Genomic DNA, 15,447 nt, shown 5'->3' on the forward strand with positions numbered 1-15,447 from the left:
GAGAAGGGACAGAGAAGGGCTACCAAAATGATAAGGGGAATGGAACAGCTCCCCTATGAGGAAAGACTAAAGAGGTTAGGACTTTTCAGCTTGGAGAAGAGACGACTGAGGGGGGGGATATGATAGAGGTGTTTAAAATCATGAGAGGTCTAGAACGGGTAGATGTGAATCGGTTATTTACTCTTTCGGATAGTAGAAAGACTAGGGGGCACTCCATGAAGTTAGCATGGGGCACATTTAAAACTAATCGGAGAAAGTTCTTTTTTACTCAACGCACAATTAAACTCTGGAATTTGTTGCCAGCGAATGTGGTTAGTGCAGTTAGTATAGCTGTGTTTAAAAAAGGATTGGATAAGTTCTTGGAGGAGAAGTCCATTACCTGCTATTAAGTTCACTTAGAGAATAGCCACTGCCATTAGCAATGGTTACATGGAATAGACTTAGTTTTTGGGTACTTGCCAGGTTCTTATGGCCTGGATTGGCCACTGTTGGAAACAGGATGCTGGGCTTGATAGACCCTTGGTCTGACCCAGTATGGCATTTTCTTATGTTCTTATGTTCTTACCTGATTTCTAAATATTTAAACCTAATCTCAGGCTTCTTTACAGGTTCTCTTCTGTTTCTGGCCTTTGAATCCAAAGCCAAGAACAGCCTCTTACACTCACCACCACCACCGTAGCTGGGTTAGGTCTGTGAGAGGATTCATGTCCCAGAACGCACCAGGGCTTCCAGGAGACAATACAATAAAAGCAACACTGTGAGAGGAAACAGAGCCATAAGATGTACATTAATACTGTAAGATATTTTGTACCACAAAGAGTCTCCAAGCTGTGCTGCATCTCCCAGCAGTTATAGGAGGAGAGGTTATCTGCACCACACCATTAGCCTTGCTTGCTGGTGGAAGCACCAAACCACTGCTTTCTCCTGACAAACTTATGGTCAACATGAGGCATTCTCAGCATGACGACTCTCGCCTCCTCCGCCCCTTGTCCTTTAGTCTTTCTCCTCAGTGTGTAAAAGAATACAAGGGGAATGGTACAGGCACTGCAGGACTCATTGCCTGGCGGGGAACTGAAGAGCTCAGAGTTATCCATTAAAACTGGACAAATAATGAACTTCAGCATCGCTCAATGGGTTTGGAAAGATCCGGGGGGGTGGGGGGCGAGTTTCTGCAGCAGATTTTCTCTGACAGGAGAGTGCCACTTTGCTCCGGGGCTGTGGATGAATGAGTAGAACATGGTGTGGAAGGAGAGGAAGCAGTAAGCAATGTCCGTCCTTCACATCTCCACAACATTAATCATTACGGGGAACTCCACTGGAAGGAAAAGAACAGTTGTGATTATGTCTACGACAGGTCCAGCACAACAGCACGTCTAAGCATCACAGGTAACAAGCAGACGGGTAAAGCGCGGTAGACTAAGGCGTGGAGCATGTTATTGCACATTATTAATGAATAGGTCCTATTAGAAGTAAGAGGAGCGGTGGTAAATGTGTGTTATCCATGTGCTTTACCTTAGTAAACAGACATCATGGACAGCCAAGCAATCTGGGTAAGAAGGCTAAGTGTCACGGGTAACAAACAGACATGGATAGCTAAACATCATGGGCGACTAACACCCCTCAGGTACTCAGACACCACTGGAGCTGACTTGAAAAAAGATCTATTTGCTGGCAAAGCCACTTGATTCCTTTTTCCGCCAGTACTAGGATTGCCAGATGATTCCTTATTGCTTAGGACAGGCTTGGCAAGGCCTGGTTTAGCCCCACAACATGTATAGAGATATTGTACCACGTTGAGATGAAACCAGTCCTAGTTCAGTCTATCCCAGGTGACAGAATCATTCAGTAACCCTAGTCAGTACTCAGTTTTCATGAGGGCTCATATCAATCCACTATTTGTTTTATAATCAGTGCATATGATTCTGTCCTTCCCTTAACTAATGTAGTACATGACAACAGATAAAGACCAAAAGGACACATCCAGTCTGCCCAGTTGAGATTCATCCTCTGTGTAGATGTGCATAAAGTCCCATATACAACACCAACTCCCCCTCCACCGTGTCTTCCAATCCTTCTCCCAGCACTGTCCTACATATCTGTCCCAAGCATGCCCAAAATCTGTTACACTAAGGGCCTCCACCATCTCCAGGCCCTTGGCATCTTTAGCTATGCTTCTTACAAGAAGAATGCTTAAACCAGCACCCAATCCCAACTCCTACGCCTTCATATTATTGCTGACATTTTAATAATAATGCCTTGGTGAAAGGCACGACAGAAATAAATACAAGCAGCAAGCTGGGGAAGGTTCCCTTCTGCAAACTTGGGAACACCTTGATTTAGCAAAGGACTCTGCTGGGGCACACCAGAGTCTTGCAATTCTTTTGCAGGCATAAGACCAATCACAGGAGATCCGAGTGGATCTCTGAGCAAGCAAAATAGAATATCTTTTAGTTGTTCTGGGGTGAGGGCTCTAACAGCACTAGTGTCGTGCAATGTTCTATCAGGTCGCAGAGGAATAAGGGAAGGCTGCTGTTACATTAAGGCAGCAGACAGAAAATGCTATAAACTAGCAGAGGTGGCCTCCTCAACACTGGATTTGACAAACGTTTTATACACGGGCCCACAAACAGCAGTGGTAGATTTACTCAGAGCAAAAGCCTTTATCAGCAGCAACATATGACTTGCAGGTATGTCAAGAAATTGCATGAGCAGCAGGAGAAACTGATGCAGAACTAATGAAGACCAGCGAGGATTTCAAGAGCAGCAGGCATTCAGGAATTGCAGGAACACACAGAGATGATCATCAGCAGAAGCGCAAGATTCACGGGGAGAGACAGAGAATATAAAGTATCAATAGCAAAGGTACAGGACTGTCAGGAAGATACAAAGAGTGCAGGACTCACCAGATTCACTGAACAGCAAAAACTGAAGTATTGGAATTCAGGATCCTGAGGAGTTCAAACTTGCTTATTTCCCCAGCGGCTTAACATGAGGGAGACTCAGATTTATAAGGAATTATTGCAGCGTCAGGGGATCCTGCTGATAGATGAATATCATGGAAGCGGGAGAGTACCTTGAAGAGACAGATCCTGCACAGGTGACAGCACTGCCAGTTTGATCACAGCTTTATCTTGTCAGATGACTTGTTTCTGCAGTCACCATACCACAGGGCCTCCTCACCCATGCTGCTGTCCACCAGCAGATTTTATAGCATCTCTTTGCTTCAGGAACATTGCTGGGGTTTTGGGCCACCTCTAGTTTTCTCAAGACAAATTCCCCTTGCGTTAAACTGCATGCTCGCAAACGCCTCCTTCCATCTTCTCGCCTGATCCTGCCATCATGGAAGAAAAAAAAAGAAAAGGAGATATTTGTGTCTGAGATTGGGAGAACTTTCCTTGGAACTTCTGGGTCTGGATGAGATGCGGATCAGCTCTTCTAGGGCCTGTGGCATGGATCTCATGATGTCTCCAGCAGGATTAATCACAGCTGTCTCACTGCCTCTTCCCAAGCAGCTTTACGCATGGGTCTTACTTCCTGGGATCTGCATTGAAATCTCAGTATCTTTTCCTAGGACTTAAAGAGCAGAGCGCAGAGAATCTCCCTCATGGAAGTCCTAGTGTAGGACTTAGGGACTCTCTTCTCTGTGGGGCCTGAAAAGGAGAGCACACACTACACACACGAGGAGATTAAGGAAAAGCATGCAGGACATGTACTTACCCTGATGGAAGAGGTGCATGTGCTGCTCTGTTTCAGAGGTACATCTTCTTACGTCCAGTGGAAATGGGTGGCTGTCCTGCTCCCCTGACACCCCCTCAACCTCAGAGGAATGAACTTGTTGTTCCCATACAACCTGAGGTGCTGAATAGCAGGGGAGCGGGGCGTTCCCTTGCAACCTACCATCCAGGAAGAAAGGGGGTGGCATGAGGGGATGTCCTTCGGATGAACAGCAATAGCTGGGACTGTGCTCATAATGTATGTGTACACTACAGTCCTCAGCCACGTCAAAGTGTCCAGGTGAATACCTCATGGAGGCATCCGTGCGACAACTCCTCCTCCTGCGCTGCTGCCTGCTCTGACTGATACCTCTTTTGGTGAGATGGAAGCGCAGTGCACCACCTGTTTTGGGATGGTCACTGGCTGCTCCATCTGAGTTTGTCAAGTCTGCTGAATAAGAGGTGGGCGCCAATGGCTCCAGGCCCTGCTGTACACAGTGATGATGCCCTGAGCGAAGTGTTTCCTGGGGTAGGATGTTAATCCTTTTCTTGTGCTGCCAGTAATAAGTTTTGTCCTTTCTCTGCTCTTCTGGGTCAGTATTATCCTTGAGAGTCTGTGCTCCAACCTTAGTTCCTGAGATTCTGGATGCCTTTAGGGGCTGTGGGCCAGGCTCCTGCCCTGCTCCCTTGGTTGCACACGGCTGGCTTTTCCTGTAGTGGTGATGCCTGTGGTGGTGATAGTGCACATGACTTGAGGTCTGGTGCTCAGCTCTGATGCTGCTGTTTGGCACAGACTCTAGGGACCGAGGCCTGCTCCCTCTTCTGTGCTGCTCTGCAGTATTTTCAGGAGACTGATTTTCAGAACCAAAGTAAACCAAAGGATCATAATCACTGCTAAGGGAACTGCGGAAGGTGGAGCGGCTCCCATACACACCCTGGAGACTCACATCTGTACAGTTCTGCATCGAGTCACTTGAAGAACTATGGAACGGACCTGAGCTAGAGTCACTTCCCGGCCCATCAGCCAGATAACCACTGCGCTCTGTGCCAAAGCTGCCCCCAGAGCAGCTGCCTTCATCCTGCCGGCTGTGAAGACCCCCACAATGCTCAGGGTGGGCACCGTGGTGCCTAGCTGTGCGAGAAGTTCTCACCTCCAGACAAGGATGCCGGTATTGATGCAAGCATGTTTGGTAAGAGGGTGGCTTTGCCAACGGACGCACCTTCTGCATCTGCTTCGCTGTTGCTCTCCGAGGGTGGGATGTGTGCTGACCCCACTGCTGAGCAACAGACATTGTACTATACGGCACATAGTGGATTCTACTAAAATCCAACCGAGAAACCTCAGGGGGAAAGCAGACAGGATGGTTGATGGAGGGCTGTCCAGTCAAGGCCTGGGGATCCACTCGATAAAACTGTGGAGGCGACTCAGTGGTTCGTGGCTGGAAGTGAGCATGTCCTGAATGCTGCCTCCAGAGACGGACTCGCTGCTGTGCCTCATGGCTCTGAGGGCTCCGATTAGAAATCAGCTGCCGAGGGAAAGATTCACCATCTGAAACACAAAACAAAATCTGGTACATCTCGGCCACACACTTAGCTCTGGACGTCTCCACCCCCCATAATTCATCTCTCTGGAAGGTTTCCCCGCCCCGCCGTGCACAGCCTGCCATGTCTTCATTCTTATGTTCCCCCATCCTCGCCATGCACAGTCCGTTCCATATCTCAGCCTGCTAACTCCAGGGAAATCGCTTATCTGCTGTATGCTCAGTCTATACACTTCAACACGCTATACTTGAGTATTCAAACTCAGCTGTCAGCATCCAAGGCTGGCTGAGTGCTGGCACGCATTACAAGCAGTGGAATCAAAGGACAAGTTAAGTTGTTTTCTTACTGTGTGGGGCCCTTGTGTGGCCGCACCTTGAGTGTGAAAGTCCAGTTCTGGGTCACATAATCAGAAAAGGTATAGAGAAGGCCAACTAAAAGAAATGGGACTGTGATGGTACAGTGGCTGTACTGTGAGGAAGGGCTTCTCAAGTTAGGCAAGCTATGGGGCAGGACCCATATCTTGGGCCACGGTGCCATATGCTGCAGTAAATGAGATCGAAATTCAAGTCCACCTGTCTGATAGGGCTGGCTATGATCTGGCGCACCACGGGGGGAGGAGACGTGCTCGGTCCTTGGAGGATGGCTGCTGCTACCATGGCAGCCACAGCGCCTAAGGGTTATCTCATAGCCCTCCGGGCAATCCTGGGTGGTCAGAACTGCCTAGACATGCAATCTGGGATGGGGAGTTTAAAAAAAGGGAATATGACATCTTTTCCTTATTAAAAAAAAAGTAAAGATGGTTGAGAAGGGTCATGATTATACTGTAGAAATACTACTGCTGGGGGAATTCTCCACACAAAATTTTAAAATTCTGCATACTTTATATTGGTCAAAACAACACAATATACACCACAGTCTTTGAGTAATTAATTTAAAATGTAATACAGAAAAAAGTTATTACTCAAAGATGAGGAATTTTAAATATTTTGAGCAGAATTCCCCTAGAAGTACACTGTAAGAGTGTCCCTTCCCATCCTCTCTCCCTGCTCCCCTGGCCAAACCCCTTTCACTCTGCCCTGGTCAGGCCTCAACTCCTCTGCTCTCCACTATCTCTCAAACCCTTCCCACTCTATCTCCACCTGTCCTGGGCACACTGACATTCTGCCCTGGGGCTCCTCACTGGGGTCTACATTGGGAGTTACCTGAGGGGCTTATCAGCTTGCATGCACACAGGACTGCCTTAGAAAGCGTACCCAATGCAAACACACGCACAATTACTGGGATTATACCTGGGGGCTTAAATCCAAGAGCTTATTCTCCACACAGATAGTCACACAAACTCTCTGTGATCAGTCTGTGCTATCACCATCCCCCAGCACTCCACTCCCAGAGTTTGACCCTTCTCTCATATAGCCCCTCACACAGGCTCCCTTCTCTCTCACACAGGCTCCCCTCTGTCCCGCTCTCATACACACATCCTCACATAAGCTCCCTCTCTCTCTCACACACACATCCTCACAAAAGCCCTCTCTCTCATATGCACATATACACCCTCACACAGTCTCTCTCATTTACATACCCTCACACAGGCTCCCTCTCTCTTGCACGCACACACCCACCCTAATACAGAAACATAGAAATGACGGCAGAAGAAGACCAAACGGCCCATCCAGTCTGCCCAGAAAGCTTCACACATTTTTTTCTCATACTTATCTGTTTCTCTTAGCTCTTTGGTTCTATTTCCCTTCCACCCCCACCATTAATGTAGAGAGCAGTGATGGAGCTGCATCCAAGTGAAATATCAAGCTTGATTAGTTAGGGGTAGTAACCGCCGCAATAAGCAAGCTACACCCATGCTTATTTGTTTTACTCAGACTATGTTATTCAGCCCTTATTGGTTGTTTTTCTTCTCCCCTGCCGTTGAAGCAGGGAGCTATGCTGGATATGCGTGAAGTTATCAGTTTTTTTTCTCCCCTGCCGTTGAAGCAGAGAGCTATGCTGGATATGTGTGAAGTATCAGTCTTTCTTCTCCCCTGCCGTTGAAGCAGAGAGTTATGCTGGATATGCGTGAAGTATCAGTCTTTCTTCTCCCCTGCCATTGAAGCAGAGAGTTATGCTGGATATGCGTGAAGTATCAGTCTTATTTGGTTTGGGGTAGTAACCGCCGTAACAAGCCAGCTACTCCCCGCTTTGTGAGTGCAAATCCTTTTTTCCACATTTCCTCTTGCTGTTGAAGCTTAGAGCGATGTTGGAGTCACAGTAACCATGTGTATGTTTATTGAATAAGGGTATTATCTCCAGGCAGTAGCCGTCATTCTGGCGAGCCACCCACTCTTCATTGACGGCCTCTTGCTCTCTCTCACACACACACACTCTCACACAGGCTCCCTCTCTCTCTTACACACACCCTCACATAGGCTCCTTCTCTCGCACACACACACCACCTTACAAGGCTCTCTCTCTTGCACACATACCCACCCCCTCACAGAGGCTCCCTCTCTCTCTTGCACACACACCTCCTCTTGCGGGCTTCCCTCTCTTGCACACACCCCCCACAAAGGCTCCCTCTCTCGCACACAAAAATGCACTCTCTCCATCACACACATACATATTCCCTCTCTCATACACAGGCTCCCAAACTCTTACATAAATAGTTCCTCACATAGGCTCCCTCTTGCTCTCTCTCACACACACTCACACCCCCTCATCATGCACACTTCCTCTCTTGCGCTGTCATTCTGGGTCTCTCAGTCTTCAGTTGCAGGCAGGATGGGCTTCGCCTGTTGCTATCCTAGGCCTCTCCCTTCTGTGTCTTTGGCCACAGGCAGGATGGGCTTTGCCCGTGCTCCCACTGGGCCTACTCTTCAGTGTTGAGTGGGGTGGGCTTCACTCACAGCGAGCTGGGCATCTCTGCTCTTTGGCCGCAAGCAGGATAGGCTCCACTCAGTCGGGCTATACACCTTGCCGATCTTCAGCCACGAGCGGGTTGGACTCCACTTGCAACCCACCAGCCTCTCTGCTCCTTGACTGGAAGAGGGATGGGTTCCACTTGTGGCTGCTGGGTCGCTCTCCAAATTCTACGCAGAACATGAAAATTCTGCACAGGAGGGGAATTCTGCGCAAATTCTGTGCTGTGCAGTTGGGTAGAATTCCCCCAGGATTAAAATACATTTAACTAGTCTTAGAAGGTTGTACGACCTTTCAGAGGACTGAAAAGATGGTTTTTGTATGAGCTTTCAAAACCACAGATCCCTTCTTCAAGTGACATCTGAAGCTTCGGACGTTTGGTTCAGAAAGGCAGGCATTAACAAGTTGGAAGAGCTTTAACACACTTTAAATATTAAAAGCTTCACAAGAAGGAGGAAAGTGAGAACAAAGAAAGATCAATGATTTTGGCTGTGTCTGTCTAGTAAATTTTGCTGGCAATATAAACACAGAGCTGACAGGTCCTCTTATGACTGTATATGGTCTCTCATACCAGCGAAATTACACAACCAGAGCAGATGGATCCGTTTATTACTACACGTGGTCTCCCTTACCTACGATATTATACATGCAGAGGGGACAGGTCCTGTGCTGCTGTAGCCAAGGATCAACGCACTCCTTATGAAACTCATGAAAACATGAAATTATTCGTAGATCCTAAGGAGAGAGAGAGCAAAAGTAAAAGTTGAGATGAAAAACAAAAAAAAAAAAAATAGAGCTGGGGACAAGAGGGCAGAAAAGAAGTGCAACAAGAACATCATCACAGCATAGACTATCTCTACATTTGGAGAGTGTGAGCTATGGATGTGGATCCACAGTTGGAGGGAGCAAATGCTACACCAGGGTGCAGTGTGGATGTACTGTTGGAGACAGCAAGCTATGAGAGGGCATGGTTTGTATAGTTGTACAGAGAGAACTATGTTAGGGCACAGTGACCACATACTATCACAGGGTGCGGCGTAGACAGCTGTAGAGAGCACGCTATACCCGGGAGTGGTGGTATACAACCGGAGGGCAGGTACTACACTAGGATGATGCGTAGATCTACAGCTGGAGACAGCGTGCCACGTCAGGGCATGGTGCATACAACTGGAAAATACGCTGTGTATACAGTTGGAATGCATGCTAGTCTAGGGCACAGTGCAAATCTACAGCTGGATACAAATTGCTGAAATCCTCTTGGCGCTTCAATTTTATTCTTGCATTCTCTTATAATATACTACATGGGGAGGCCTCACATGATGCAATGGTCTGCAGTCAATATCCGAGCAAGGGAGTCATCCCACTTTATCTGCTCCACCACAGCCCAATTTCGGAGTATGTGTAGAGACACCACCTGCTGCACCCTGTCCAGGATACCCAAGTATGTGTAAAGAGATTACTTGCTACTCCCTGACCCCAATACCTACGTGCAGCAAGATTACCTGCTCCTTGGCCACAACACCTCAGTATATGCTGAGAGATTTCCTGCTGCTTCCTATCTTTGATACTTGAGTATATAATGGATGGATGGCCGACTATTTTCTGCCCCCCCCCTGATATCTACACATGTCCTGCAACATGCTGTAATGTGGCAACGTAAGTGGCCCATCAGTCTTGTGACATCGTCCTGCAAGCTTGGGGCATTCAGCAGTTAAAGAAGTGTGAGTGGATGGCTCTCAGCAGGAGATGCCCAACAGGGATCTCAGTCTTTTTTTTTAATCCCATGTTCACATTTTTTTTTTGTTATAGAACCTCTTCTGCCTCCTTCCATCCCCCATACACCTTTAAAAGCATACATGGGCAACACACGTCACTGCCAGCCAAGGGGACTGGAGAAATGCCTCCTGTAAAAATATGGACTCCGTGACGCTTCTTTGGCTGGCAGGGGCTGTCGCCTTCTTCCCTCCCTCACCGAGCTCAAGCCTAGTCTTGCCAGTCCCAAATAGCTGCCTCCAAAACAAGCGTCCTGAACCACAGCCTAAGCCACAAAGCTGACCCCACACGCAGGCCTTCTCCAAGCACTAATTATTCGTCTTGCCACACACCTGTCCCTCTGTGAATTCCTCCAGGCAGACGGCACAGACTGGCGCAGAGCTGCAGCTGCTGGCATAGTCATGTCCGGCCCTCCAGTTGCCGCGCTCAGGGTGAGACTTGTATTTGCGGGTTGCAAGCTGACCGATGGCACGAATGGTCTGCTGCTGCAAGGAGTCCTGGGAGAAAGGGAGACCAGAACCACAATAAGCCACGGTGAAACCCTTTACAGCGAAAAACATGGGCTGTGATTGTTGGCAAAGGCCATTTCCCATTCCCATAAGGCAATTCAGGGAAACATGGCGAGATTAAGCTTCTAAGAGCCCAGAGAAACACTGCCCAGGAGAGGCTGGTGGGGCTGTGTCCTCTCAGACCTCTCCTATTGTAACTCTAATTATCAAATAGCCTTTATATTGACATTTTCTGTAACCGGACCCCTGAGGGCACCCTCTATAATTGTATGGCTTTTGAAAACCTACTACTCATTAGTATTTTGTGCCTTACCGTAAACCGTTGTGATGGTGCATAACTTAACGACGGTATAGAAAAGATTTTAAATACATAATAAATAAAATGATAAGTATCAAAAATCCCTACATCTGGGGTATCCAGAAATCCTTGTACTGATGCAGCTTTGGGTCACCCAACTCAAATTTGTCCATTCTACAAATACTATACATAAATAATGTGAACTTGTCTGCCTCTTGCTGTTATTTACCTTCAACTCAGGCACATATTTGTTAAAGTACATTTGTAAGTTTTTCAGCCCAGATCATGGTAGCAAAGTACCATGACCTGGGCCCGGCACCTCTATGGCTGCCAGGAGAGAGAGGCTGAAGACATTTCAGGGGTTTTGGAATGGGGGGGGGGTGTTTAAAAGCTTGGCCATTCATTTTGAGATTAGGTGAGGGCACTCCAGGAGAGAGGGGGTGCCAGCATGGCCATTTGGCTCGGGTCTACAATGTTCAAGGGGCCTACTTTTGTTGGGCAAAATTTAAAAAAAAGCTAAATATTTAATTTATTTATTTATTTAAAAGTTTTTATATACCGCACAAATGGATAATATATATCCGTCTAGGCGGTTTACAAGTGTTCAAAGCACATGCATAATATTAAAAACAAAGACACAAACATTTATAATCAAGACAAAGGTTAAATACTGTGCATGGATTATAAAAATTATTATAAATTGAAAGCTTGAGTGAATAGATGAGTTTTCAGTAATTTTTTTAATTCTCTGCGATTAGAAGTCAAACGGATACAGTCTGGTAAAGAGTTCCATAATGTTGGACCTGCAACTGAAAAAACGTGTTTATGAGTCAATGATAGGCTAACAGATTTTACAGAAGGAATTTCTAACATACATTTGTCAAAGGAACGTAATTGTCTGGATGGTTTATAAATTCGGAACAGTGAGCATAACCAGATTGAATCAGTATTGTATATTAGGTTGTGTATAGTGGATACTGGGAGCCAATGTAATTGTAAAATAGGAGAGATATGTTCGTTTCGACAGATATTGTATAACATACGGGCAGTTGCGTTTTGAACTAGTTGAAGTGGATGAATTGTTGATTGAGGTAAGCCAAGATATAAAGCATTACAGTAGTCTACTGAAGATAAAATGAGTGTTTGAGTGATCATTCGAAAATCTTTTGGAAGGAGTAATGGTTTCAGTTTCTTTAGCATGTGAATTTTGAAAAAAGACTCTCTCACAATTTAAGATATATTGTTTGTCATAGATAGTTTTGAGTCAAGAATTACCCCTAAGTTTTTTGCGTGTGTTTTTATGGAAATAATTTGGTTCTCAAAGGTAAAAGTTGATGGGGGTTTGTAAATTGAATCTGGAATGGTGGATAGATAAATTAGTTCTGTTTTGTTTGTGTTTAGTTTTAGCCTGTTATGGGAAAGCCAAGTTTGATTGTAGACAAATATAATTGCAGTAAAGAAAAAGTTTTAGACCATGAATCAGTGAAGGGTATAATGAACTGAATATCATCGGCATATATTTTGAAGTTTAAATTTAAGCCGTCCAAAAGTCGACACAAGGGTAATAGATATAGGTTGAATAAGAGAGCTGATAAGGCTGAGCCTTGGGGTACTCCTGTGGAGGTGGAGTACCAGTCTGAGGATTGTTTATTTATCATGATTTTTTGTTGGCGATTAGATATAAATGACGTAAACCATTGCAGAGGGGGACCGGAGATGCCTATTTGAGTTAGATTAGTAAGGAGGATGTCATGATTTATTGTATCAAATGCGGCGGAAATATCAATTAGTACAAGTAAGTAATTTGTATTGGAATCAAATCCTCGAATTATGATGTCAAAAGATGATATGAGTAGAGATTCGGTACTATGACCTTTTCTAAAGCCATGTTGATTAGTGTGTAGAATGTTATTTTCTTCAATATAATCAGATATTTGGTGTAGTACTACTGATTCTATAATTTTTTCTAGAGACGGTAATAAAGCAATAGGACGATAATTGGTGACATCTGAAGGGTCATGGTTTTTCTTTTTTGGAAATGGGTATGATTGCAGTTTGTTTTAAGGAATCTGGGAATATGCCTTGCTGTAATGAAACATTTACTATATTTGAAATGATAGGGGCAAGTGAGTCTTAATTCTTTAAGTAGAAAACCTGAGCATGGATTGAAAGGACTATTTGAGGGTTTGGATTTAGTGAGTATTTTAGTAATGGTTTTGTCGTTTATCGGTAAAAATTCAGAGAAAGTACAAGCAAGTTGAGGTGAATTGTTTTTTGGAATTGGTAAAGATTCAAATTCATGTGAGATGTCTTCAGTTTTTTTCTTGAAAAATGAAGCAATATTGTTGCAAAAATCATTGGAAATATCAGATGGCAAGTTAGATTGTAATTGTAATTGAAGAATTAGCTAACAAAAAAGCTCGTAAAGCCTTCTTAAATAAAAATTTGGGAAATTTAGAAAATGATTTCTGTTATTAAGTATCACATCAGAACCTTTCTTAGCTGGCCCGGGCCTAATTCCTGCTCTCTCCGGCCCTGTGTGAGGGGATGAGTAATAGGGCAGGAATAGGGCAGCTCCGGTTAAGCAGCTCCAATCTTCTGAATACAGAACCAGCTAAAGTTATCTAGCCACACGAGGCTTCTGCAGCATCCCCAGCCCTGGAGAAGCAGAAGACTGACCTGAGAACTGAACCCAGGTACTTCCACCACATGGCAGTAATTGGCCCACCATGCATGCGTCTTATTTCATCATCTGCGGAAAACATTTTAGCCGCACCGAGCTAAAATGTTGGCTTACGTATGCTCTAATATGGTTTTCATACCAAAATGTCTTCCTTTCTAGGAAACAGCTGACTATATCAGCATCTGTATGAGATTGGCTGAAATGGGGTGAAACAGTGGATTACATTATGTTGAAACGAACATGAATCCCACCAGCAGTATAGTATTACAAAGACAGACTTAACCAAGGTTGCATAAACCATATTACCAATAGCACAGTACTGCATTTAATGTACTCGAGCAGCAAATCATTACCTACCGCATGCAGCTCATTATCCACAGAGAAATACAAGTACCATACACCACTGCCTACAGCACCCACGCGACTTAACCCTTCCTCCTCCCAAGCGCACCGAGGTGATCCCAGGCACTTGCCGGATAGCTATGGGCAGCCGCAACAAAAGCATAATCTGGATCCTGCAAGTGCCTGGGATCCCGGCCATGCACTTCAAAAACAGGGCAGTGAGTAAGGTGCTGGGGGGTGGATAGGAGTGCTTGGGGGGGGGGGGGGAGAAGGAGAAGAGTAGGGGGGGGCCAAGTAGCCTGCATTTTTCTTCTTCACATGACATGGAGGGGTTTGGGGGGGCTCTGGCAGCAGCAGCAGGGGCAATAACTAGTGGTGGTTGGAGGGTGAGAATTGGGCTAAGAGGTCAATGGTTTTATTATTGTTTTTAAATAGAATCGCCACTTAACTGGATATCTTTTGAAGGTATCCAGTTAAGTGGCACGTTAAACATTCAAACAAGTCAGGCAATTTAAAACCAGACATTTAAAATGTTGCCAGTTAGGTTTCCATTTATTCCTCGACAGGTAGCTGGATAACTTTACTAAGGGATATTCAATGGGACGGTTAACCCACTGAATATTCAGGACAAGTTGTCCAGTTAACTTTAGCCAGATAACTTGTCCAGGAAACGCCTTACTGAATATTGGCCTCTCAGTGTCTAATCCAAGTGAAATGGGTCATTATTATTTTAACTGGAAGACTGGATTTGATCAACATCAGATTTTCTTCAACCTTACCAACCGTACAACTATCATTCAGGACTTCCCGTAGCAAATGCCTCTCTGGTTGATAGGAAATCTAGTCTGGTTTACTGAAAGGATACCAAAATTCTATTACATGTCTTAGACTAACTACTATGGTAAGACTTCAAAGCCCATTTACAAGTGATGGCATTTCCAAGTCACTCTACGTGCTATGGTTACAGGATTAAAGAGGAGAAAGATTTTATCTTTTCTGGCCCACTGATTCTATACAGATTTCAAAATTAACACACAATTAGATGCTGTTTTAGAGGAAAAAAAAAAAAGAAAAACCTGTTATTGAAAATCCTGCATGTCTAGTAATTCTCCAAAAGACAGGAATCAGGCACAGAGGCCTGCAGCTCTCTCTCTTGGGCCAATAAAAGGCACAAGAACTTCAAATCAACAAAAAGCAGCTGTATAGGAATCCTCCAACTCTTAACAAGGATATCAAATGTTTGGGAGGCCTCGCACTGAAGCTTAGAAATCCCCCTAAAACAGGCCCATCTAAAGATCAGTATTCAAATGAATTTACCCGGGTAAATAGTGCTTTAGATGGGTAAATCAGCTGCCTGAAACCTCCCTCCCTTAACTGAAGGTTCATTACATGTTGTAGTGCATGCTTAAATCATAGTAACATAGCACTGATGCAGCAAGAGACCAAAAGGTCCATCCAGTCTGCCTAGCAAGTCTCTTATGAAAGTAACTGCTGCTCCGTGCAGGTTTCCCCCAAGCCTTATGTTAAGGGTAGTAATATTAACAATCAAAGCCAAGCAACTGTCAAACCCATAACAAAATTACTGCTAGCAACATTTTTACAGCATGAGCAGTCTTCATGAAAATTCAGACAATGCTGCTGGAACGTGCTTTGCTTTTAGACTTGGCCACAGAAGCAGTC

The 15,447-nt window shown here is 45.2% G+C and overlaps 1 protein-coding gene across 8 annotated transcripts in view; it reads right to left on the reverse strand.

The window, feature by feature from the left end:
- Positions 1 to 452: 452 nt before the first annotated feature.
- RNF43 (ring finger protein 43) overlaps positions 453 to 15,447 on the reverse strand; it is a 92,374-nt gene continuing 77,379 nt past the window's right edge. For 7 of the 8 annotated variants that reach the window (XM_029612812.1, XM_029612813.1, XM_029612814.1 and 4 more), the window contains 3 exons: positions 10,268 to 10,432; positions 8,795 to 8,897; positions 3,338 to 5,262 (listed from right to left, as the gene is read on the reverse strand). In XM_029612812.1, coding sequence (XP_029468672.1) covers positions 3,626 to 5,262; positions 8,795 to 8,897; positions 10,268 to 10,432 — 1,905 coding nt within the window. In that variant the 3' untranslated portion in view covers positions 3,338 to 3,625. The other variant, XM_029612816.1, reaches the window with a different exon arrangement.

This window comes from Rhinatrema bivittatum, chromosome 8 (genome assembly GCF_901001135.1).
Source record: "Rhinatrema bivittatum chromosome 8, aRhiBiv1.1, whole genome shotgun sequence".
NCBI lineage: Eukaryota > Metazoa > Chordata > Amphibia > Gymnophiona > Rhinatrematidae > Rhinatrema > Rhinatrema bivittatum.